Source organism: Xyrauchen texanus, chromosome 3 (genome assembly GCF_025860055.1).
Source record: "Xyrauchen texanus isolate HMW12.3.18 chromosome 3, RBS_HiC_50CHRs, whole genome shotgun sequence".
Lineage (NCBI taxonomy): Eukaryota > Metazoa > Chordata > Actinopteri > Cypriniformes > Catostomidae > Xyrauchen > Xyrauchen texanus.
In genome coordinates, this window is record NC_068278.1 from 36,173,047 (window position 1) to 36,197,583 (window position 24,537).

General features: G+C 41.4%; 1 protein-coding gene across 1 annotated transcript in view; it reads left to right on the forward strand.

The window, feature by feature from the left end:
• Positions 1-24,537, forward strand: part of LOC127628692 (neuronal calcium sensor 1-like) — a 35,188-nt gene extending 10,651 nt beyond the window's left edge. Inside the window, exons 2-8 of the mRNA XM_052105490.1 lie at positions 9,313-9,337; positions 16,987-17,125; positions 18,637-18,715; positions 19,046-19,134; positions 19,725-19,802; positions 20,521-20,641; positions 23,559-24,537. Of these exons, the coding sequence (XP_051961450.1) occupies positions 9,313-9,337; positions 16,987-17,125; positions 18,637-18,715; positions 19,046-19,134; positions 19,725-19,802; positions 20,521-20,619 (509 nt within the window). The 3' untranslated portion in view covers positions 20,620-20,641; positions 23,559-24,537. The remainder of the gene's footprint in view (positions 1-9,312; positions 9,338-16,986; positions 17,126-18,636; positions 18,716-19,045; positions 19,135-19,724; positions 19,803-20,520; positions 20,642-23,558) is intronic.

Here is a 24,537-nt window from a genome sequence, read left to right on the forward strand (position 1 = left end):
TGTGTGTGTGAGAGAGAGAGAGAGAGAGAGAGAGAGAGAGAGAGAGAGATGGAGTGTGTGTGCGATCACCTGTTGCCACACCAAAGCAGAGATATTGTCTGTTTTCTGAAGGTCAGTTTTCTCAGTGGTAATATAGCCATTCAAGCGGGGGTATTTCTCCCTATTTTGCGGTAGCCGGTGCGCAACAGTCGTTCCCTATAAAAACCGCAATGTCATCCGCCATTTTAAACAGTATGTATCCAATGTGGAAACTCTGATAATAGGTAAGCACCATGAGTTGTGTAATCAATCAGTCTGTTGTGTCTCTCAGCTGTGATGAGCCTTAATGCTGAAGTTGTTCCTTTTAACGCTGTTTAAAACTATTTTCTAGCTGTAGTTGTGTAGTAGTAATACTAGCGATCATGGAGCGCAGTTCTATGTAAACAATGACTAACGTATTCACTTCATGTCACCAACTGCTCATATTACACACAAAAATTATCTTTTGCCACCACCTGCTGGCTAACATATGTAATGTCAAAAAAATTAAATAGATGTAAAAAGAGACACATAGCCTACATTAGCTCTTAACACATATGCACTACTCTTACACTTTAGTTAGACTACGAACACAAGTGGAGTGATACACACACAGTAAAGAGTCAGAGTGCTGATGGTGTCAGACCATCAGTGCTCATAGAACGTCGCTCGTCCAATCAGATTCAAGGACCAGAACTAACTGTTGTGTATATATGTGTGTGTGTGTGTGTGTGTGTGTGTGTGTGTGTGTGTGTGTGTGTGTTTATACGTATGTGTTTATGTGTACATTTATTTGTATGTCTGTTTTACATACAAGTAAAATTTGTTTTCCCTGTAATGTTGAATATTTAATACATATTCAATTTTCGAATACAAGGATAAGAACATTTTAAAAAGAGATAAGTTTGGTTTGTGTAATCTTCAAATTATTACACACACAATTATGCTTGAACATCAGAAACAGTCTCTGCATGAAAAACCTGTGTCGGGTAGATCTACGACGGTGCACTGCTTCTCTCATTAATGCGGTAGGATGCATTTTCAGAGAAGCGTAGATTGAGGAAAAATAAATAAAAGGGGAGGGTAACTGGAATTTTAGAATTATATAATTTCTGTGGTATAAATTACATATGAAATAATACATTAAGGGATGTAGAAATGAGATGTGAGGAATCTGTTGTGTACCTTGACGATTAAATGATGACCGGAAGTGCGTCACTAAACAATAGCGTTTCCTTCTCTAAAATGGTGCGATTTTATGACATGTTGGTATGTCCCAAACCTTGCACACTTTTTTTGTTACATACTTAAAAGTGTGTACTGTTCCATTACAAAAACAGTACACACTGTTAGGGCATAGTGTAAGTAGGCGAGTTGGAACGCAGCATGCAAGATTCTCGTTGATCAGGAAATTATTTTAGCTAAGAAGCCAATTTTTTTATTTTTAATTGATGCATTTTTTCGATAGAGCCATAGCTCAAATGAATAATTTACCATTTTCCAAAACAAAGTTTTTAAATAAAATAAAATGTTTATATTGCCCATAGACAACACAAAAACTAACACACATGCAATAATTAATAGGTAACATGTTGCAATATGTAATTGAGTTCACGTGTTTGTGCGGATCTCCATACAATTACTACATTTTACAATTTTTCATGAAAAATGTAACTTCCCTTTTGTGCTGAATGATATGTAAAAGTTGACAGTGTAAATTTCCTTGAAAAACAAAAGTTGTCCACTGCGTCTTCAGCGGCTCTGATGTCGGGAGTACATGAAGTCTCTTATGTTCACTTTTACAGCCAACAGCAAAACACTTATGATGCTTATGAAGCTGAGACATTGTTCTTCCCCCCAAAAATGGCAGACTGTGTGTAAATCACTCAGCAGAGGATCTACGATAATAGAGCGGAGTCCGTCACCAGTCGTGGAAGAGGCCTGCTCTTTTTAGAGCAGAAAGAAACCATTCATTTTGACACACTGTTTTTGATTAATAGATTTATAAGAAAGAGGAGTGGGTGGACTTTTAACATTGTAGGGTGGTTGCGTACACACTGCCGACTCATATTTAATGTACAAACATGAATTTTGTATAATAGGTCCCCTTTAAACAAAAGTTATTTCAAAATTCTAATTGCAATTTAAATGAAACAAAAAAGCAATTAAAACAATTAAGTGATTACATTTTTTTATGTATAACCACCTCCCCAAATCCAAACATTTACTGTCTCCAATGGCCGCATTTGTTATCACGCAAGCATCTGTCAATGACACCAGGTGAAAAATTACTAATAGCCTACAAGAACTAAAGACAACTATAAATATAAAGATAATTATAATAATCATCATAATAAATAAGCTTATTAAATTCCCTTGTGTTCCCCAAAAATGCTGCCAAATTTGTTCTAATCGAATATGTTTGTATTGCTTTTGTTAATATAGTTAATGTTGCCTACAGAAAAGAAAATAGAACTACATTTTAGGTTCAAGGTGAACGTGTCTTGTATTACTTTATGATTTAATCACGTTCTTCTTTGTTTCTTTAATACAAAGATACCTGTATATATTACTGAACATGCAGAGTTCACAATGTGTAAGAGTGAACTGCTCCATGGAAATAAAGCAAACTAAACTCACAGCACATCATGCGATGATCGGAGATCATCTGCAGCATAGACTACATTATTCTTGCAAACACTTTGCATTCGAATGAAACAGAGAAAAAGGTGAAAATTCTTTTCATGTGCTTGTTCCACATGACAGGCTCTCACTGTACGCGACAGGGAATCACACACGAGCATTGACGGCTTTTCTTTTGTTTGTTCTTAAAAATATAATAAAGTGTGTTTCTTCAAGCACGTGTCTCGTTGAATAACAGCATTTCATGTCATGTGTCACTCCGAGAAGTCTTACAGGTCGCCCATCACAGTGGCCGGTACATCTGCAAAATACTTTGCATGAAAAATCTGCATTTGAATGTTTAACATTTCCGTTTAACTCTAGCGCATGAACTCTATGTCGAAACATCACATGACGCGGAAAACTGGTTTGGAAACACTTTTTGTCGAGAAAATTGTCATTAACGCAAAAATGCAGTGTCATATGACAGAATTTGCCCCAATCCTTAGCCTGTGTTAATCATGACAACAAGGAATACATCCTCCAAAGCCAATTTATTGTACGTGATTATGGATTGATTTTATAACAGCATATAGATCCGAAGCTGCAAACATGACACTCCAGGAGTGTCAACACAAATATCTTGTATTGTGCACATCGACAAGAGCAAGGAGAACAAATGAATGGCCACTGTTTGTGATTAATTTAATCGTGATAGCCATCCATTTATTTATTAAAGTTTCTTTTCCACACCATTCAAAATAATAGATGGCAGTCACGGAATTAGCCCACAATACAAAAATATCATTTCTGTGCACAAAGATGATTTAAATTAAAGTATCAGTGTGCTTATTTGGAACACAAACATACAGCCCAATTCTATAAAAATATTGTTTAGCTTATTTTTGAAAAAATGCCAGCAAAATTCCATGTATTAAATTAAATAAATTACCAAACAAAAAAAATTATTAAATTAAAAAGATATACATATTTTAGACCTATATATGTTTTTTATTTACTCAAACTTAAATTAGCCTTACCCTCTTCTGTAGATGAAAAAAGTTGAACGTCAATGGCAGTGTCTCGTTTGGAAGTCTGCGTCCTCAGGACGTCACATTTGTCGGCAGCATATAGGCTACGTCATCGAGGCTGTCTCGTTTCGTTTCGTTTTTTTTTTTTTTTTGGCTTTCTTTTTCTTATTTCTTTATCTATTGTCAATGCCTTTTTATATGCACTTAGTTCCTATATGCAACAGGTTCCTTCAACTCAAGTGAATAGTCTTTTATTTGGCTTTCACAGTAGATGACAGCTTCAACATATTCAGATTCACAAAATAATACTTCAGCTTCACAAAATCATACTTCAGGTTCCCAGAACTCTCTCAGACCCAGACTCTCTCTGATTCAGATTCTCTTTCTCTGTCAGTCTACTGGCTATGTGGCTCTTTTATGCCGCTCTCCCGTGTTCACTGTAATCAGAAACAGGTGTTAGGCACGATCTTGCTACGGTGTAAGCACCCTTACCGCTCTTTCTCTCTTCAGGCGGACACTTGACCACGCCCCCGCTGCCACAGACATTAAATACATTTTAGATGACAATCAAGTTCAGTTGGTCATTATAAGTTGCTGGACAAATATGCAGGAAATAATGCAGTAGTGATGGTGATGCTTTTGATAGATGATTGTTCAAAATAGCTTATTGAATATCAGGAATGTAGGCTATTATGTAAACCCTGATATAACACTGCATCAATTTTTCTTTAATTGCTGTGTACACAGCATAAACACATCGATGGATGGTCCTTATACTAAGACCAAAAGTGTCCTCCACAACTTGGTGCAGATTGCTAGCCTGAACAGGGCCATAACGATTCGCTTTCGGGTCGGAACCGGTCGGTGGCAACCTGCGATATGCGCAACATCAGGACCAATATTGCAGTCCTATCATATGGGCAAATGCTCCCTTTTGATTGTAATTCCTCCTCTTCTGATTGCATTTATTTGTGAAATTAAAATGAATTTTCTCAATACTCTGCCCATTTTACCAAACCTTAGGAGGAAAAAAATTAGCGATAAACACACATTTCTGTATGGAAACGGCTTAAGGGCAGATTTATTTTGAGATAACCCAAAACTTATGTGACAAAGTGTTTTTTGGGCATATAACGTCATCACGCACCCTTTTTATCGATAACAGTCGATTTGAATGGAAACAGGCCGGAGACGCCAAACTTCGCCAATTTTTATTGATATTTTTCACGCATTTTCACGTTGTCATAACAAAATAGCGTGATGGAAATAGTCTACTGACTTCCAAGCTTTGCAATTGCACCACTTGATTTTTAAGAGCCACTTGTGAGATGAGAGATGCACGTTGTAGCTCTAAAGTGACAGTAACTTTTTAGCTTTTCTTATACAAATGAATGTAATTACTTGGGACAGTAAAAATAGTGACAGCTCATATCATTACTATATATACAATTTCTTGATATAATACAAATTTATATAATGTAGAATTTTTGTATTTTATTTTTTACAAAGTTACATTTTGATTATTATTATAATGATGGCAAACAAATGATTAAAAGATCAAACATACACTTTCACATACTTTTTTCAGATCAGGATCTGTTCAGTTCCCCTTCTGTCGCTTCTCTCCACGTTGTGTCAGAGAAGCGACACTAGGGGTCTCTCTTGAGCGCCGATATTCACCTCTGAACTATGAAAAAAGGCCAATGAGAGTTGGCACCCAGTATTTGCATGTCCCGCCCCCGGACATACGGGTATTTAAGCGGCGCAAATACGGGAGTTCATTCAGAAAATTTCTTCGGAGCCGATGGTCGTGCATGCAGTCTGCTGCGAGTTACACACCAAGTTCCTGTTTAATCCTCTGACGCTCTGCATGCTGTTGGATCTGACGGCGCATAACAGCGGCTTTCTCATTCGTGCACGGCTGTGCATTCTTGCCCCTGGGCGCTTCGACAGCGCAGACAACTCGAAAGAGTTATTCTAAAAGAGTGAATTTCGCTCTAAAAGAGCAAAACACAGCGGTTCAAAATGCTCACCCAGAAACAAATTCTATCTGGCGTCCGGCATCTAGATTGGTTCGCAGTGGTAGACCTGAAGGACGCGTACTTCCACGTCTCAATTCGCCCTCGACATCGACCCTTCCTACGGTTCGCGTTCGCCGGCCAGGCGTATCAGTACAAAGTCCTCCCCTTCGGCCTGTCTCTGTCCCCTCGCATCTTCACGAAAGTCGCAGAGGCAGCTCTTGCATACGCATACTCAATTACCTCGACGACTGGCTCATACTGGCCCACTCCCTAGAGTTACTATGCGCACACAGAAACCAGGTGCTCAGTCACCTCAGCCGTTTGGGGCTTCAGGTCAACTGGGAAAAGAGCATGCTCTCCCCGGTCCAGAGCATCTCTTTTCTCGGTCTGGAGTTAGACTCCGTCTCAATGACAGTACGTCTCTCCAACGTGCGTGCTCAGTCAGTGCTGAAATGCCTCGCTTCCTTCAAGCCAGGCGCCGTGGTCCCGCTAAAACGTTTACAAATGCTCCTGGGGCATATGGCATCCTCCGTGGCGGCCGCGCCACTGGGGTTGATGCATACGAGACCACTTCAGCACTGGCTCGTAAAAGTTACCTCTGCCTGCCGCCAAACCTTCAAACCCTGGACAGACCTCTGCTTTCTAAGGGCAGGAGTACCCTTGCAGCAGGTGTCCCGGTGCGTTCTGGTCACAACCGACGCCTCCAAATTGGGTTGGGGCGCCGTGTGCAACGGGCGCGCAGCCGCAGGCCGGTGGAACAGGGGCCCGCTGCGCTGACACATCAACTGCCTAGAGCTGCTGGCTGTTTTTCTGGCCCTGCAGAAGTTTCTCCCGTTAATTCGGAACAAACACGTCCTAGTCAGGACAGACAGCACCACGGTCGTAGCCTACATAAACCGCCAAGGCGGAGTACGCTCCCTCCACATGTCACAGCTCGCCCGTCGTCTCCTCCTTTGGAGTCAGCAGCGACTCAAGTCACTGCGCGCCACTCACATCCCCCGCAACCTCAATGTGATAGCGGACGCGCTGTCAAGACAAGGCTTGCCTGGTGGAGAGTGGAGGCTCCACCCCCAGTCGGTCCAGCTGATTTGAGACCGGTTCGGCAAGGCTCAGGTAGACCTGTTTGCCTCCCAAGAAACCTCCCACTGCCCGCTCTGGTATGCCCGGACAGAGGCTCCCCTTGGGGCAGACGCGTTGGCACACAGCTGGCCTGCGGGGCTGCGCAAGTACGCATTTCCCCCAGTGAGCCTTCTTGCACAGGTGCTATGCAAGGTCAGGGAGGACGAGGAGCAAGTCATTCTGGTAGCCCCTTACTGGCCCACCCGGACTTGGTTTTCGGACCTCACGCTCCTCACGACAGCCCCTCCCTGGCGAATTCCCCTGAGGAAGGACCTTCTTTCTCACGGACGGGGCAAGCTCTGGCACCCGCACCCAGACCTCTGGAACCTCCACGTCTGGCCCTTGGACGGGATGCGGAAGATCTAGCCGGCCTACCATCGACCGACATAGATACAATCAATCAAGCCAGCAGACATTTGTAGCAGACATTTGTAGAGCAGCGGGCTGGGCAACACCTAACACTTTTGCGAGATTCTACAATCTCCGAGTTGAGTCAGTATTGTCCCGTGTTTTCTCAGGTACCGAGCCCGTAGAACTCGGTAGCACGCCCACGATCTTTAGGCTTAAACAAGCTCAACAAGCCACTGGGTTGATGGTCTCAGACGCGGAGGCAACTGAGATTTGTCCTGCTCTACCCGGATTGAGTCGAGTCACTACACCACCACGAGGACTTAGAGTGCATTGCGAATTTGGAGAACAAGGGGAAACATTTTTTTTTGGAGCATTTATATTGTGTACTAAAGAACTTTATTTTCTTTTTTGATGAGAAATGATGTGCATTTTGCTCTAATTTTTTCAGATAAAATTCTGTAATATTTTGTAATTTAGGGTGTTATTATATAAAAACCAAGATTATATCGATTTGTGAACCTCATATCATATATCAAACCGGATCATGAGATAACCACATTGTCCCATCTCTAATATTCAATAAATTGCATATTTCTATTTTAATACATAATGGTAATGCATACTTTAACTGTAACGATTCTCAGTGTCTGTGTCCGTTTCTGTCTATTCTGTTTGCCTTAATCCCAAATGACCCTTGGAAATACTTAATATGCCATTTGATTAATGTAATTAATTGCAATGAATCACAAATAATTCCAAGACATTACATTATGGTGGCAGACAAGTAAAGCATTGATTAGACAATAGAAAAAGTGTCTTAAGAAGTCAATATATTGTTTATTTCCATTGACCATAATCCTAACACAGCCCACAGCAATCCATTTTGCAATTTAATTTGTCAAATTTTCCAAATAAGCCTGATTTCAGCTGTCGATTTGTTACTTGCACAGCTGCATGTTACACTGACTGCCCCCTGCTGACTTTGACTCATAAAAACTTGAAGGTAAAACTTGAATTGGAAAATTCCTTGTTATGGAATTTACGTACGGTCAGCAGGGATGATTAATCGAGTTAATTTTCAAATGTTACTTTTATATAATTATTTGCACTGAATTAACATGTTAAATCGAAAGCCTTAATTACCAACTATGTATGATTTGTATTACAGTAAGTGGTTTCACTGGAAAATACAAATCAGTGTGAATGGAAAAACAATGCTAGTCATCTTTATCAGCAAATCAATATTATTCTCCTCCAAGACACACATTGATATCAATATTTATTTATTGTTGGACAGTCATTATAAAAGTATAGTTATACAGTGTCTGCCTAATTTAACAGTGGATCTGAAATTGTGTATGGCATGTGTATGTATAAGAAATAAATGTTTGTCAAAAAGCTGTGCCTGTGATGCTGCAGGGACTGACAAATGTAGTGACAGTGTAGTGACGGGCTTGATGTTAGCTGTGATGACATGGCTGCCTCTAAGCTGCGAAAGACAGCTACAGCAGTTTTCCTATCAGGCTTCCATTATTTTTCTTTCTCCACTCAGCAGCAAAATGGCTTTTGTTACCAAATTGAATAAGAATGCAGATAAAAAGTTCTGATGATGAGAGTTCAGTCCTTATGGACCCTGTTTCCCCTCATTCCCTGCTGAAAAAAATAAAAACAGTAAAGGTCACCACCAGCATATGTTGGCATATGTGTTTTGTATGCTGATCCCCAACATGGGATGATGGTGTGCTGGTGTTCCCACCAGACTTCTTAAAGGGATAGTTCACCCAAAAATGACAATTCTGTCATAAATTTGAATCTTTTTTTTTTTCTTACAATGAAAGTGAATGGAGACTGAGGCAAAAATTCTGCTGAACAGCTCCTTTTGTGTTCCAGATTTGGTCATACAAAGTCATGCAAACTTTGAACAACATGAGGGTGACTGAATGATGACAGAATCTTTTTTCTTGGACAACCAGCTTCATGAAAACTGTACTGGTTGGCAACTTTCATCAGCATTGTTGACCACCAGCTTGACCAGTTCCAAACCACTCACAACCAGCATTTATATTCATTTTCAACAGGTATCTGAGACTCTTTCATCTATTGTGATTTGTCTGAAGTCTAACACGTCTCTCTTCTGTCTTCTTTTGCAGTTACAGAGAAGGAAGTTCAGCAGTGGTAAGTATATTCTAAATTTCCTCTCTCTGTAACCATCTCTCATTCTCTCTCACTATTTCTCATCTTGAGTGAAAAGGAGAAATAATCTGGAAATAAATCAATCATTTAAAGTCCCAACAACGATCTTATTACCAAAATGTTTTAAAAAAAACACTTAAGCAGAACCGGAAATTTCTCTGCCTGGAACTTTCCATTTCTGTCTCTGTTACTATGGACACAGTGCACCTGGTATTGTCATACGAGTGCATGGCTCTAACAAGAGCATGAAAAGCTGCAGAGAGTAGCTGCTTTATTAGATTTATATAAATTCATGAGGTTCTGGACTGAGTGGTACATTTGGCACTTGTTATTGTGGTTATAACCTGCTTATTTAGCTTGATGTGTCACTTATTGACAACAAGCAGTGGCAGTACCACTCTTCTTTCACACATACTGTATACTGAATCGTCTTGTGAGTGTGTGCCACCAAGGGAAGGGACAGTCCACTAAAGTATCACACCACTGTGGATTCTCATTGTCATTGCTTCTGTAGAGTCATTATGTTGAGTCATTGTCCCCTTCACTTTCTCTCACTCTCTCTCTCTCTCTCTCTCTCGACCCCATGTTCTCCTTAAATTGTTAACATCACATGTCAACAGCTATACTCCTGACTGCTCTCTGCCCAGGGTTGGGAGTACATATTTAAATGTAACGGGATTACGAATTTAAAATACAAATATAAGTAACTGTATTCCACTACAGTTACAAGTTAAATCATTGGTATTTAGAATACAGTTACATTCAAAAAGTATTTTGATTACTGAAGAGATTAATTTGCATTATATTGTAAATTGTTTAATTTAATAGTTAGTCCTTTCAGATGGAAAACATTTATACATATAAATGCTACGATCCAAAGTGCATTTGAACAGCAGTGAAACACTTTCTTATGATGTGTTACGATCAGACAGAGAAGTAAGTTTGAAGCTGAAGAAATAGAAATAAACCTTTTGGAAATTGTCAGCTTTAAGCTAAGCTAAAATGCTATTTCTAGCCATTTTACATGCACATGTTACCAGGTACAATCATATTTTTTTATCAAGAAAATTCACATTGGATCATAATTTTCTAGCAAGATCTTTGATATTATGGCAAAAATCATATTCTTGCATAAGATATTAAGATTTTTAAATATATTTTTAACATGTGTATTTTGTCTTTCTGTACTGCAGAGATTTAACGGTCAAAACAAGTGAAAAAAAAATCTATTAGTGCTGAAGTAATCCAAAATATTTAGAATATGTTACTGTCCTTGTGTAATCTAACGGAATACGTTACAAATGACATTTTACAGCATGTATTCTGTAATCTGTAGTGTATCTGTACATTTCAAAAGTAACCCTCCCAACCCTGTCTCTGCCTCCCATGACAGATGGTGAATGGTTGACTCTAGGCATGGTGCCCAGTAGGGAAAGAGAGAAAGATGAAGAGAGAGGGAGAATAATAGAGCGAGAAAAGGATAGGACAAGAGGGCACTAGATACCCAGTAAAGTTTTAAAGTAGCAAAAAGTATAAGACATATGGAAGAGAGAGAGATGCTCTGCTTTAATGATATTTACAAAGGTTAATCTTTTGTGACAGTTAAATCCATCTTTATAAAAGATTGCATATTTATAACATTATCTAGTAGAGCAAGCCAATAGACACCTTAGTTTCACTCCTTGTCTGATTTAGTTATAGTTGACATATTATTCTGTACTTTGAACAAGTTGCGTCAGTACTACCAGAAGTAGCCTTTAGCCTTGAATGATCTGCCAGTGAGATATGACTCAAACCATCCAAGTGCAGTTCCTGTGTTGCTCAGGTCAGAGAGGGTGGTCTGGAGTATCTTGTGGTTGCAGAAAAGTAAATGAGGATGAGGACAGATGATTTGGAGTTAACTCTCACCAGTCGCAGCGTTTCAGCTACTGAAAAGAGGGCTGTCTCTGTTGAGTGTCATTTTTTCAAGCCAGACTGATGTCTGTTGAATAGGTTGTTCTGTGAGAGAAAAACAGACAACTGGATGAATAAGAGGCTCTCAAGAGTTTTAGACAGGAAAGGTAGGAGTGACACTGGTCTGTAGTTGTCAACTACTGTGGGGTATTGTGTTGTTTTTTAAGCAATGGTGTTACTCAAGCCTAGCATTATTTAAATCAAGTGAAGAGAAATGGTTAGTGGAGGGAAGGGATGCAGAGAATATGGAAGAGAAGCGAGTGGGTGAGAGAGAGTGAAGGTTGCAGTGGAAGGAGACCATAGGTGAAGTAAGAGGTAAAGAAAAAGTGAGAGAAACAGAAATCTGGATGAAGAAATGGTCAGAGATACAGTACTGTGCAAAAGTCTTAGGCACATAAGATGTTTCACAAAAGCATTTGTCTTAAGATGGTTATTTATATCTTCAGCTTTAGTGTGTCAATAGGAAATATTAATGTTAGACTCCCAAACATTACTTTGGCAAATAGAAAAGATTAGAATACAAGAACCGGGAGCCCTGCAACAGATGTCATGTCCCCCACAAAGCCCCCCACTGAACATCATTGTGGCAGGGCGGAGGGGGGCCGGGTCGTGATCATACACACCCGGTCCCGTATTAGGCTAATCAAGCCTCCGAGGTATAAAGGTCGATTGCAGGGTGTCGTGCGGGAGAGAGAGAGATCGTTAGCGGACATGTCTGTCATGTGTGTGTTTACGTGGTCTTTTGAGTTTATCATTAAACTATTATTTATATTGAAAAGCCAGTTCTCGCCTCCTCCTTTCCATTGAATACTTTACAATCATATCTGTCTGAGATTACATATAGAGACAGAAGCAATTGAGACTAAATAGATATAAAGCCTAAATAGATATAAAGAACTGTGGCAAATTCTCTAAGAAGTTTGGAACATCATATCTGCCAACCACCAAGAACAATTTTGTTGATGTGTACCTAGGTGAATTTGTACTGCTTTAAAGGTAAAGGTGGCCACACTGAATATTGATGTAGCTTTTTTATATTTACTGGACTTCGTAAGGCATTAAGTGATAAATGAAAACTATTTATGTCATTATTTTTGAAGACAACCTCACTACGCAACGAATGAGGTCTAAAATTAATCTAAATTTGAACTGACGTTTGTGCTGATAAATTAATTTTCAACTAAAGGCTGACTTGCCTTATAATATCCTTTGCAAGCATTTTACCATTTGCCCAAAATGTCTTGGAAATGCGCCACAATGATAGTCCTCAGATTTGTCAGGGATCAATTAGCTTATAGTAAATAAAGCACTGAAGTGTTGTGTCTGAAAAATGCTGGATAAAGTGACAGAGGTTCAATGTATCTTTTTTTATTTTATACCCTTTCCTCCCCAATTTGGAATGGCCAATTCCCAAGTTGGGAAAGTTATCTTTGAATACATTTACCGCATGCTCTGGGTTCAAGCAGCATGCGTCAGATTCTTAATTTACAGAGGTTACTGGCCAGAGGAAACATTTTCATGTTTTGTCTTTGTGGTGGGGAATAAGTAGAATACATTTGGTACCTCTTTAAATATAAACCACCATTTACATAATTACAAGTTTTTATAAATATATCTTCTGCCCTTATGAATATCGAGAGTACGTGTCAAATTTGCAGCAAATTCACCAATGATAATTTTCAATTGCACCACTACCAGCACAGAGCTGCAAACTTCATGGCTGTCACGATTACCTGTCGTCTGCCCTGTGTTCTCTGTCGCACTATCACGTTTATGTCATGTTTCCTTGTCTGCTCCGTGTTTTCCACTTCACCCGTCACCGTTCGCGCTCCATGTCGTGTTTTCCTTGTTGTTCGCCCCGTGTTTCACTGTCCTTGTCAAAACTACAATTCCCACAATTCCTGGCCTCTCTCACTGCCTGCACTCTTCATTGTTCTCACCTGTGTCTCGTTTAGTCTTCATTGTGTTTGTGTATTTAACCTGGTCTGTTTCTCCTTTCCCCTGTCGGTCTTTGTTGTATGTAGATGCCTGTTCCCATGCTTCCTTCGTCGTTTTCACTCCAGCTATCCCCGTGTTTACCTTCCATGTTAAGTTAACCCTTTGTTTGCCTTCCGTGTTTATTTACCTTTTCCCATCGTGGATGTTTCTTTTGTTGGTGTTCTTTTGTGTTGCCGTTATTGTTAATAAAACCTGCTGCATTTAGATCCTCGTCCCGACTCTACCTTCTCCATCATTTGTGACAGAAAGACCGACCGCAAATGGATCTAGCAGCGGTTTTCACCACACTGGCCCATGCAGGTTTTCCCGTTCGCGAGTACTCACGGCTCTTCTCCACGGTCGCCATCCACACCGGGTTCGACGACGCTTCCCTGAAGCTCATCTACCGGGGCGGGTTATCATCAGCCCAGTGGCGGGAAGCGCCGGAATTTGGAGAGCACACGTGGAGGGAGTACGTGAGTCTCACCCTCAGAAAACTCGCACCCGAGGAACCACTCCTCGTGTTTCCGGCTGTCGAGCCTGAGCCCCTGCCTTCCCGGATCGATGAGCCAGCGCAGCCAACTTCTTCCGCCCGGAGAAGGAAAGCCTCCGCTCTCCAGCTCACGCCTGCCACTGTCAGCGAGCCAGCGCCAGCGCCTGCCGCGAGCCAGCGCCTGCCACGGTCAGCGAGCCGGCACCTACGCATATCACGGTGAGCGAGCCAACGCATGTCACTGTGAGCGAGCCTGTCGCCCTGAAGTCCCTGAGCCAGCGCCCGTAGCCTCGACCGTCCCTGAGCCAGCGCCCGTAGCCTCGACCGTCCCTGAGCCAGCGCCCATAGCCTCGACCGTCCCTGAGCCAGCGCCCATAGCCTCGACCGTCCCTGAGCCAGCGCCCGTAGCCTCGACCGTCCAAAAGCCAGCGCCAGTGATCATGCCCGTCCAAGAGTCAGCGTCTTCCAAGCTTTCCAGAGCTCCGCCTACAGAGTCTTCCAGGGCTCCTCTCGAGCCTCCCAGAGCTCCGCCTCCTGAGTCTTCCAGGACTCCGCCTCTCAAGCCTCTTGAGCCTCCCAGGGCTCCGCCCCTCAAGCCTTCCAGGGCTCCGCCCCTCAAGTCACTCGAGCCTCCTAGGGCTCCACCCCTCAAGTCTCTCGAGCCTTCCAGGGCTCCGCCCCTCAAGTCACTCGAGCCTTCCAGGGCTCCACCTCTCGAGTCTCTCGAGCCTTCTAGAGCTCCACCTCCCGGGCCCCCTACAGCTCTACTCCCAGAGCCTTCTGAGCCCCCCATGGCTCTGCCTCCCGAGCCTCCTACGGCTCTGCCCCTAAAGGCCCCTACGGCGCCACCTTCCTCGGCTCTGCCTCCAGGACCTCCTACAGCTCCGCCTCCCGAGCCTCCTACGGCTCCGCCCGTAAGGGCCCCTACGGAGCCACCTTCCTCGGCTCCACCTCCTGAGCCTCCCTCGGCTCCACCTCCAGAGCCTTCCAGGCCTCCGCCTTTAAAGCCTCCTACGGCGCCACCTCCCTCAGCTCCGCCTCCTGAGCCTTCCTCGGCTCCACCTCCTGAGCCTTCCAGGCCTCCGCCTCTAGAGCCTCCTACGGCGCCACCTCCCTCGGCTCTGCCTCCTGAGCCTCCCACGGCTCTGCCTCCTGAGCCTCTCACTGCTCTGCCGCCTGAGCCCCCAGAGCCTCCCTCAGCTTCATCTCCAGAGCCCCTCGCAGCTCCGCCCCCAGGGTCTCCTGCGGCCTTGCCTGCGCCTCCTTCGGCGCCACCACCCAAGTCTTCGACTGCGCCATCTCAGAAGTCCTCCTTGGCTCCGCCAGCTCCCCTAGTGGCCACTCTTCCTCCCAGGCCTCTTGAACCTGTCCCTGCCCGATGGCCACCTCCCAGGCCCCCTAGACCTGTCCCTGTCTTGTGGCCGCCTCCCAGGCCGCCTCGAACTGTCCCGGTCCTGTGGCCACCTCCCAGGTCCCCTGAACCGGCCCCTGTTCTGCGGCCATCTCCCAGACCTCCTAGACCTGTCCCTGTCCTGAGGCTGCCTCCCAGGCCTCCTGGACCTGTCCCTGTCCGATGGCCACCTCCCAGGCCTCCTAGACCTGTCCCTGTCCGATGGCCACCTCCCAGGCCTCCTAGACCTGTCCCTGTCTTGTGGCCGCCTCCCAGGCCTCCTCGAACTGTCCCGGTCCTGTGGCCACCTCCCGGGTCCCCTGAACCGGCCTTTGCCCAGTGGCCAGCTCCCAGGCCCTCTAAACCTGTCCCTACCCGGGGGACGTTCCCCAGGCCACCCGACCTGGTTCCCTGCACACACCCCAGAGACTGCTCACCTGCCCTCTCGGCCTCCCTGGTCTGCCGTCTGCCCTTTGTGCCCCCGTGGACTGCCTATTTGCCCCTTTTGCCTCCTTGGACTGCCTAATTTCCCCTTGTGCCCCCGTAGTCTGTCTCCATGTCCCTGGTGCCCCCTTGGTCTGTGTCCCTTGTGCCACCTTTGGTCCGTCTGTTTTTCCCATTGTCTAGCCCCTCTCGCCTTGAACATCTGTTTATCCCTGATATTGTTTCCTGTCTTTGTCTTAAGTCCGTCTGGAATCTGGTCCTTTTGAGGGGGGATTCTGTCACGATTACCTGTCGTCTGCCCTGTGTTCCCTGTGTTCTCTGTCGCACTATCACGTTTATGTCATGTTTCCTTGTCTGCTCCGTGTTTTCCACTTCACCCGTCACCGTTCGCGCTCCATGTCGTGTTTTCCTTGTTGTTCGCCCCGTGTTTCACTGTCCTTGTCAAAACTACAATTCCCACAATTCCTGGCCTCTCTCACTGCCTGCACTCTTCATTGTTCTCACCTGTGTCTCGTTTAGTCTTCATTGTGTTTGTGTATTTAACCTGGTCTGTTTCTCCTTTCCCCTGTCAGTCTTTGTTGTATGTAGATGCCTGTTCCCATGCTTCCTTCGTCGTTTTCACTCCAGCTATCCCCGTGTTTACCTTCCGTGTTAAGTTAACCCTTTGTTTGCCTTCCGTGTTTATTTACCTTTTCCCATCGTGGATGTTTCTTTTGTTGGTGTTCTTTTGTGTTGCCGTTATTGTTAATAAAACCTGCTGCATTTAGATCCTCGTCCCGACTCTACCTTCTCCGTCATTCGTGACAATGGCAAACAAACCTCAACTGCATGTGAAAATGACGAGCGGCAAATTTGCGGCAGGTTTGCAGTTAGTTTCGAGTTTTTGTAAGGGTGGTCATTTCTTCTGTAATAGAGCAATAAGGGCTTTTTTCTGTCTCTCCCTCTCTTCATATGTGATTGAGTCTATATCTTAATTGTGATATAATTCACATCTTGATTTTTTTTTTAATTCAAATAAGTTGAAAATGACTTGCCATTATATCAAACACTGCTGAAAGCTTTTTGGTTCGTTAATTGAACCTATCGTTGCCTTTGTGTTTGTTTATGAGTTGCCACAGTATGCAATAGACCGGCATGTCTTTTGGTCAATATTAGGTCAAAAATTGCACAAAAAAAGAAACAGTTTTCTCTAGAAACTCGTCAGTCAATCTTTGTTTTGAGGAATGAAGGCTATAAAATGCTTGAAAGGTTTCATACATTGGCTGCCAGTGTATATATATATGTATATATATATTGTATTCATTTCCTGCCCCGAATAATCCCTATATGTTTCCTGACTGCCATCTTAATTCATCTTTCATGTCTATGTGGCAGGTATAAGGGTTTTATTAAAGACTGCCCCAGTGGTCAGTTGGATGCAGCTGGTTTTCAGAAGATCTACAAGCAGTTCTTCCCATTTGGGGATCCCACCAAGTTTGCAACCTTTGTCTTCAATGTATTTGATGAGAACAAGGTAAAAAGAGGTTGAAAATGGAATAGGTTGATAAGTCAGAAATGAAGGCATCAATAAAAAGATAGCACTTATTGATTAGCCTACTGGGGGACATTTTAAAGTTGCAGTTCTCCAAGAAATTTCATGTTTTAAATTTATCTTTGCGGAGTTGGTAAATACCTGTGCCACCAGAATATCTCCCAGAAGAGCTGTTTTGACTGAAACGATCAGTTTTGGCCTAAGTGTCTCCTTTAAACTTCAACTTAATCGCCCACTATTATGATTGGTTAACATCGTGCAGCCCCTCAAATACAGCCATATTAAAAACCTAAATCGGAAGAAAATGAAAAAAGCTCCACAACATTATAAATCTAAATGGTTTAGACATAATGCACATCCAACAAATTGCATCAGAATATATTACACTGTTCATCTCAAGCGTAACTGTTAACACTCAGCACCATAAACTATCAAAAAGTCATGACATTTTAAATGAAACCGTTTATATAATCTGTTTTGAGATCAGGTCCATGTGATTTTTAACTGCCCCATCCTTCAACAGTTCCTTTGGAAGGCTTCAATTTTATTATGACTGGTTCATGAGCAATCCACACTGATATGAGCCAAAAGCAAAAAGCAAAAACATCTCGTACATACATAGTCCAAAGCACGGAGAAATGACACACATATAGGTGCACTGAGGCGCACATCGCAGGAAACACATCAAAACGGTCAAATATGTCCATCTAATGCATGCTTATAAACACCAAAAATAACAAATAGTGCAGATGTGCAAAATAATGCATCCATGACACGTTTGTACTCAAAACAGCAAGACCCAGAGCAGTTGAATGAAAGAGAATGGCGTATTCTCTTCAAAGTTGTAACGTGACACTGCATCTTTTCCAAGAAGCAAGATATATAACCAGATGGGTCCCCTTTGGTGTTCAGTAATAGTTAGCCACACTAGGCCTGTCTGTCCTGCTCTCGAACTGAGAGCCAGAGGGTGTGGCCAAGGGTGGGATGACATATGTTGTAGGATATGTAAATACAAATGAGCAATGTCTCGTGAAGTCACAAACACACATATGTTTCAGCAGGATGGTAATTATAAATGCTCTTTTTTTAAACTGGTGAGGAAGTTTTGAGTTCTTTCAGTCAGACAGCACAACTGTGATGCCCCAGTAGACTACATTCTCAGACGTTTCTAAATTCTCAGTGGGACTGTCTGGAACGATTATATATTTAAAAACACTTCAGAATTCCAATATGTAAAACTTTCTGTAAGATTGTGTCGAGTACAGATGAGATAACAGAAATGCCTTCCATGCTGCTACCATATTTAATTGCAGTTATTTTTGCTGTAGTCTGTAGTTCTTTGCTATCTTGGGTGTGTCTTTAATGTCAAAGTAAGACTGTAACAGATTTGCATGTGAAATCAGGATTTGCTGTTGTGAGGGGAATAAAATCAATAAAATCAAACCGGCATTTTCCCTTCACTAACATGCTCTCTATTTGTCCTGTATCTGCAGGATGGACGCATCGAGTTCTCAGAGTTCATTCAAGCTTTGTCTGTCACATCTAGAGGAACACTGGATGAGAAACTCAGATGTAAGGCCAGAATCCTTTTGTCAACAGTCCCTCAAAGCTTTTTTGTATCTGAACCAGAGATGTGTTCATTTATTTCTGGGAGATTGTGGAAGGACTGGCATTTCAATATCTTAAAAAGACAAATATGTCAGGACCCACACTGAATGCACAAGATCTGAATATGCCTGCCACTCATTTTCATTTATTATTATGACTAATGAAAAGATTAGCATATTATAATAAATAGTAAAAATCTAAAATGATGGTTGTCTAATAACAAGTTACTCTATGCTCTTTTGAGGATGCTAGATGGAGCTTTCTTAATGTGCTTGCTTGTTGTTGCTGTCACAGGGGCCTTTAAACTTTACGATCTTGATAATGATGGCTACATAACCCGAGATGAGATGCTGAACATTGTGGATGCCATCTACCAGATGGTGGTGAGTCATTTGCTTTTTACTGAACCGTAACTTTCTATTTGTATTGAGTTAATAAAAGTGCTTTCTTGGAACCCGATCGTTGTTTTCTTTGCAAGTCTAACCCTTACAAATGTATTACGAAGGTCCGTCAGATTGATAAAGAAATTATAATGACTGTCTTTGCAAATCATACCTTCCAGGATGCTGAAAAGCATTGAGAACTGTTATTTGGAAATGTTAAAGTGATGTTGTTCCAAACCTGAATGGCTTTCTTCTGTGGAACAAAAAAAGCAGAATGTTAGCCTATGTAATCATTTGCTGATGCAATGGAGGTGGATTGTGACCGAGACTGAACATTATGTCAAATATCTCATTTTTTGTTCCATGGAAAAGTCAAATGGTTTTGATTAAACAATGAGAGAATTTTAATTGTTTTGCATGAACTGTCCCTTTAAGGATTGCTTATTATTGTATGTGTGGAGATGTGTGTTGGTACCTTTGTGGTTACACTGGATGTTGTCATGCCTTTTTATCATGGGTTTTTGTTCCTTCTCCTGTGAGAGTTCAGGTTTACATCTATGTCTCAGGGCTTTGTGTCTTATGTTTTGCAGGGGAACACAGTCGAGTTACCTGAGGAGGAAAACACACCAGAGAAAAGAGTTGATCGCATCTTTTCTATGATGGATAAGGTGAAGTTTCTGTTACTGTGTATTTATTGTCTTCCACTGGCTTTTGTCTTTTTTTCGTTGTTATTACACACATCATAGTAAATTATAGGGGGGATTTCACTGCGAAACCAGTTGAGTATGTGACACATGAACTTTTTAGTGTCAACCACTTATTCACACAAGTGTGTAGCTTTGTTACCTACTTAAAAAATGTATATGAAATGTATTATCTCATCCAAGCATAATTTACTGCATTTATGCAAGGCAAGGGATAAGGTCCTTTTCATTAACAGCCTTGCTGAACCTTTAGACACCCTCTCACCACAATACATTTTTCAGTTGTGGTTTTAGTAGTTCATTTTAGTAGGGTAACAAGTCTCTCCCATGACTGGCTATTAGTACTGTTTGACTTAATTTTCTTAGCAGTTGGTCAAATACACTGACTTAATTCTACAGTCATTTTCAGGAAGGCTATCCATTGCACTAGAAAACAGAACGCACTTTACATCAAAGACGTAAAATTGAAGCTCTACTGCTCTATCTAGTGTCCTTCAGAAGGCTTTGATAAAAATAGTCTTTGATAAGATACAGAGCTTTAGAGTGCAAGAACAGAAATTAATTTACCACTAAAACTGCACTGACTCTACATTCCCTGCATATCCCACAGCATCAGTTCCTAGTGTACAGTTGAAGACAGTGACATGACACATTACTTATCTTCATCCTTTATTGTCACCAGAATGCAGATGGGATGTTGACCCTGCATGAGTTTCAGGAGGGCTCCAAAGGGGACCCATCTATTGTACAGGCACTCTCCCTATATGATGGCCTGGTGTAGGTCCATCTCAAAGTGACATTCAGTAAGTCCCATTTCCTTCTTACTCAAACACTAGATAGTAAAGTTTGTAGAGACAAACTTTGATGTTGGCTTGACAAAGCCTTGTCTGGAAGTTAAAAGTGCATACAGACATCACAGTAAGACAAATAACCAACTGGCTAGATCTAATGTCAGACATACAGACATTACTAGCATGTTTTAGATCTGGCTAGTTACTAGGAATTGCTATTTTGTTGCTTGGTGTTGCTAGCCTGTTTTAACTTGTTTCGAGGCATTGTTAGCAAGTAGTTGGGGGTTTCTAGGCATTGCTAGTATGCATTGGCATTTCTAGCATGTTTTTCCTTACGATAAATTTGCCACTGATAATTTTTACATGCAAATGATCTTTGCTTCAAACTTGCAGCAAATTATCCCTTGTTGCCAAAGGTTTGCCGGAGGTTTACCACTACCGGAGAAGAACTGCAAACATTTGGCAAACATTTGCGGCGAATCAAAAGCTCATCTGCATGTGAAAATAACAAGTGGCACATTTGCAGCAAGTTTGCGGCTAGCTAGGCAATGCTAGCATGTCTTTGCATGTAACTAGGCCTTTCTTGCATGCAGCTAGATTTTGCTAGCATGTTTTAGTCTGTAAGTAGGTTGCTAGCATGATATTAGCATGTTGCAAGTCATTTCTAGCATGTAGCTAGGCCTTCCTTGTATGTTGCTAGCATGTTTAGCATGTAACTAGGGGTTACTAGGATGTTTTATTATGTAGCTAGTGGTTGATAGCATGTTGCTAAATATCAGCAATCTTGGAACCTCAGATTTGAGGATTGGAAGGATAATTTGTCATTCTAAATTATATTGTAACACTTTACAATAAGGTTCCATTTGTTAACATTAGTTAATGCATTAAGTATCATAAACTAACAATGAACAATATGTTTTTACAGCATTTATAAATCATTTTTAATGTTGGTTAAAAATAAAGTTGTTCATTGTTAGTTCATAGTGCATTAACTAATATTTGCATATACAACTTTTTTTATGATTACTGTATGTTTAAATGAACATTAACCAAGATTAATATATGCTGTGAAAATTTCGACCATTGTTAGTTAATTTTACATATTTTTAAATATTTTTCTTCCTTTCATCCTCAATCACCTTTTTGCCTATGTATTTTAAATCGCTTTCCACTCTCAATTAATCTACAAATAAATAGAGAAAAACTAAAAGTTTGTCCAGTCAGAATGTATTCCTTGATGCTAAAAAGCGAAGCGTGACAACTGTTTCAAAAATCTCATGCCCAAAGTCGAGCTTGTTAGCCGGAGCACTGTGTGAGTTTGAGCTCCACTCCTTCGGGCCTTGAGAATTTCCACAGAATCCCTCAACAATGCAAATGAATGGGTAACTAAAGTCAGATTGTCAGATTCATCAGCCAATCACATTGATTTATTTGTTCTTGGTGGGTGTGATTTTTAGGATATGTCCCGGTCGAGGCCTTTTTGCTGGCCTTGAGTGATGCAATCACACTTTAAGTGACGTAATTTGAAAGCGAAGAGTACGAGATCTTGCTGACGATTCAACTGTCTTTACTGCCGCTATCCCCATATAGAAAGTGATCCTTCTGGATTTACAAACCTGAGATGTTCTGCATGTGATTGCTTAGTTTATTAATCATGAAAGGGGGAATCAGTTCAAGCAAATTGGTAAGTGCTTTTTGCATTGTTATAGCAACATTGAGTTTTCTAAATGTAAATTAGGCTGCTGGAGCATTCAGATTCGGATCAAATTTTGAAAAGTAGTGATTTTACAACTTCCTAGTAGGAAAAGTGCAATGGAATGCATCTTGAAATCAGAATTACAACTTGTTGGCTCGCGCTGAAATTATCACCACCGAGATACAGGATGTCACACAAACATGTCCACACTCAGGGAGAAATACAAAGTAAGTGATAAAAATTCACTTTATTAAGTAATATTGAAAAAGATTATATTAAAGCTTGTTTAACAAACGCTTACTGAAACAAGTGTATAAAACATTAAAATCTATTTTGATAATTGTACAAATGAAGCACAAAAGCTAGCACTGCAGCATTATTTATCAGTTGGGTTGCTAGGAGACTTCTCTAATGAGAGTCAAACCCCTGCTAAGCTAACGAGAGCGTTGCAGTTCTGAATATCGGGGAATGGAATTCATTTGTGTTCGGAGATATCAAATAGGAATATCTCACATCCAATTTGAATGGAACGCAGCATTACCGTGTACCTTGACAAAAATAAATGTATTGCAAGCAACATATAAAATATTTTTTGATAGATTTCTCCAGGTATTATAGACCTCCTTGGTAGATTCATATGAAAAATTGTGGAACATGGAACATTCATTTTACAAAACAGTCATGCTGCAGTTAAAATTAGGCTTGCTTGAACATTAAGTGTTGTTTCAAGTTCTGGCTTTTGTGTGTGGACGTGTTTTTATGAAATGTCAATTAGTATTATTAGTTAGGTGCAACATAATGTATAATGTATAATGTATAATGTAGTGGTGGTGGCGTAGTGGCTAAAGCACAGGGCTGTTAATCAGATGGTTGCTGGTTCTAACCCCACGGCTACCACCATTGTGTCCTTGAGCAAGGCACTTAACTCCAGGTTGTTCCAGGGGGATTGTCCCTGTAATAATTGCACTGTAAGTCGCTTTGGATAAAAGCGTCTGCCAAATGCATAAATGTAAATGTAAATAATGTCCAAAGGAATAGGGTGTCTTCTTCATTGTGAAACTGTGTTTTCTTAATGGCATGAATCACACTGAAGGCCTAGACTTTTAATGCACAGCCCACCACTGATAGAACCTTATTGTAAAGTTTACAAATTATTTGAATTATCATGTAACTGATTATTCAATTACCTACTTCATGTACATTAAGAGTTTCTGTCTTTCAATCTTTATCTAGGTAAACACTACAATCCATTTATGTCATTCTGCTGGCACCGTAAGAGGAAACCTGACCTGTCCCAAAAAATCCTGCAATCTCTTGGACCTGTGCCCACAAAGGTGCATTGTGGGTGCTGTTCTGAGAGGAGATCAGCTGTCAATCACTCATCTCCACTGTCACCGGAAAACAAAAATCTGATCAAGACAAAGGGAACTCTTGCGGAACTCATTTGAAATGAGTGATGTAAAAGACCCTAATTAGGTCTGATGGGTTCAGCGCTCTTTTTAGAAATGAAAAAGAGACACTGATACAGACAGTGACTGAAAAAATATTTTACGACATAAGCATAAGTGTTATTCAATATATAAATTAAATATTCTAAACATCAGTTCACTTAAGTTCCTTATATTGCTGTGATTTTTGTCATATGTGGTAGGATGGACCGAGCTGGATTTTTTTTCTAGCTTTCACTACATTGCAAACACAATTAAGTGTTGTACCATTTCACAGAGCTTCAGCGAGTACTGACATTAAACAACAAGATACTGTATCTGGTTGAATATTTATAATACCCATCTATGTAAATCAACAAACTTCAACAATCAGCAAAAATCAAGATCATCAGTGCCTATAAAAATCATGGTTATTCTTGAGAATTGAATGTCAAAGGCTGACAGCCATTTGCCTCAGATGAGCATACGAAGCTGTATTATATTTATTGAGAATGTATCTATTAACATGGCCCTGCTTATTTGTTTGATCCTTTCTAGCAGCAGTGTCACTGCACATCATGTGATGTAGAATGCAACTTTTTTACAGTATTGTGTATGAACATGTTGTTGTAATGGTGTGGGCCTATGTGTAATGCATTCAACACTGGAAACCTGTGCTCATACAGATATTGTATTTGGCTTGTTTCATCATCATCATCATCAACCTTTATTTTTACAGACTCTTGGTCCATTCAGAAGGCACAGACATAACATGCAACAATACA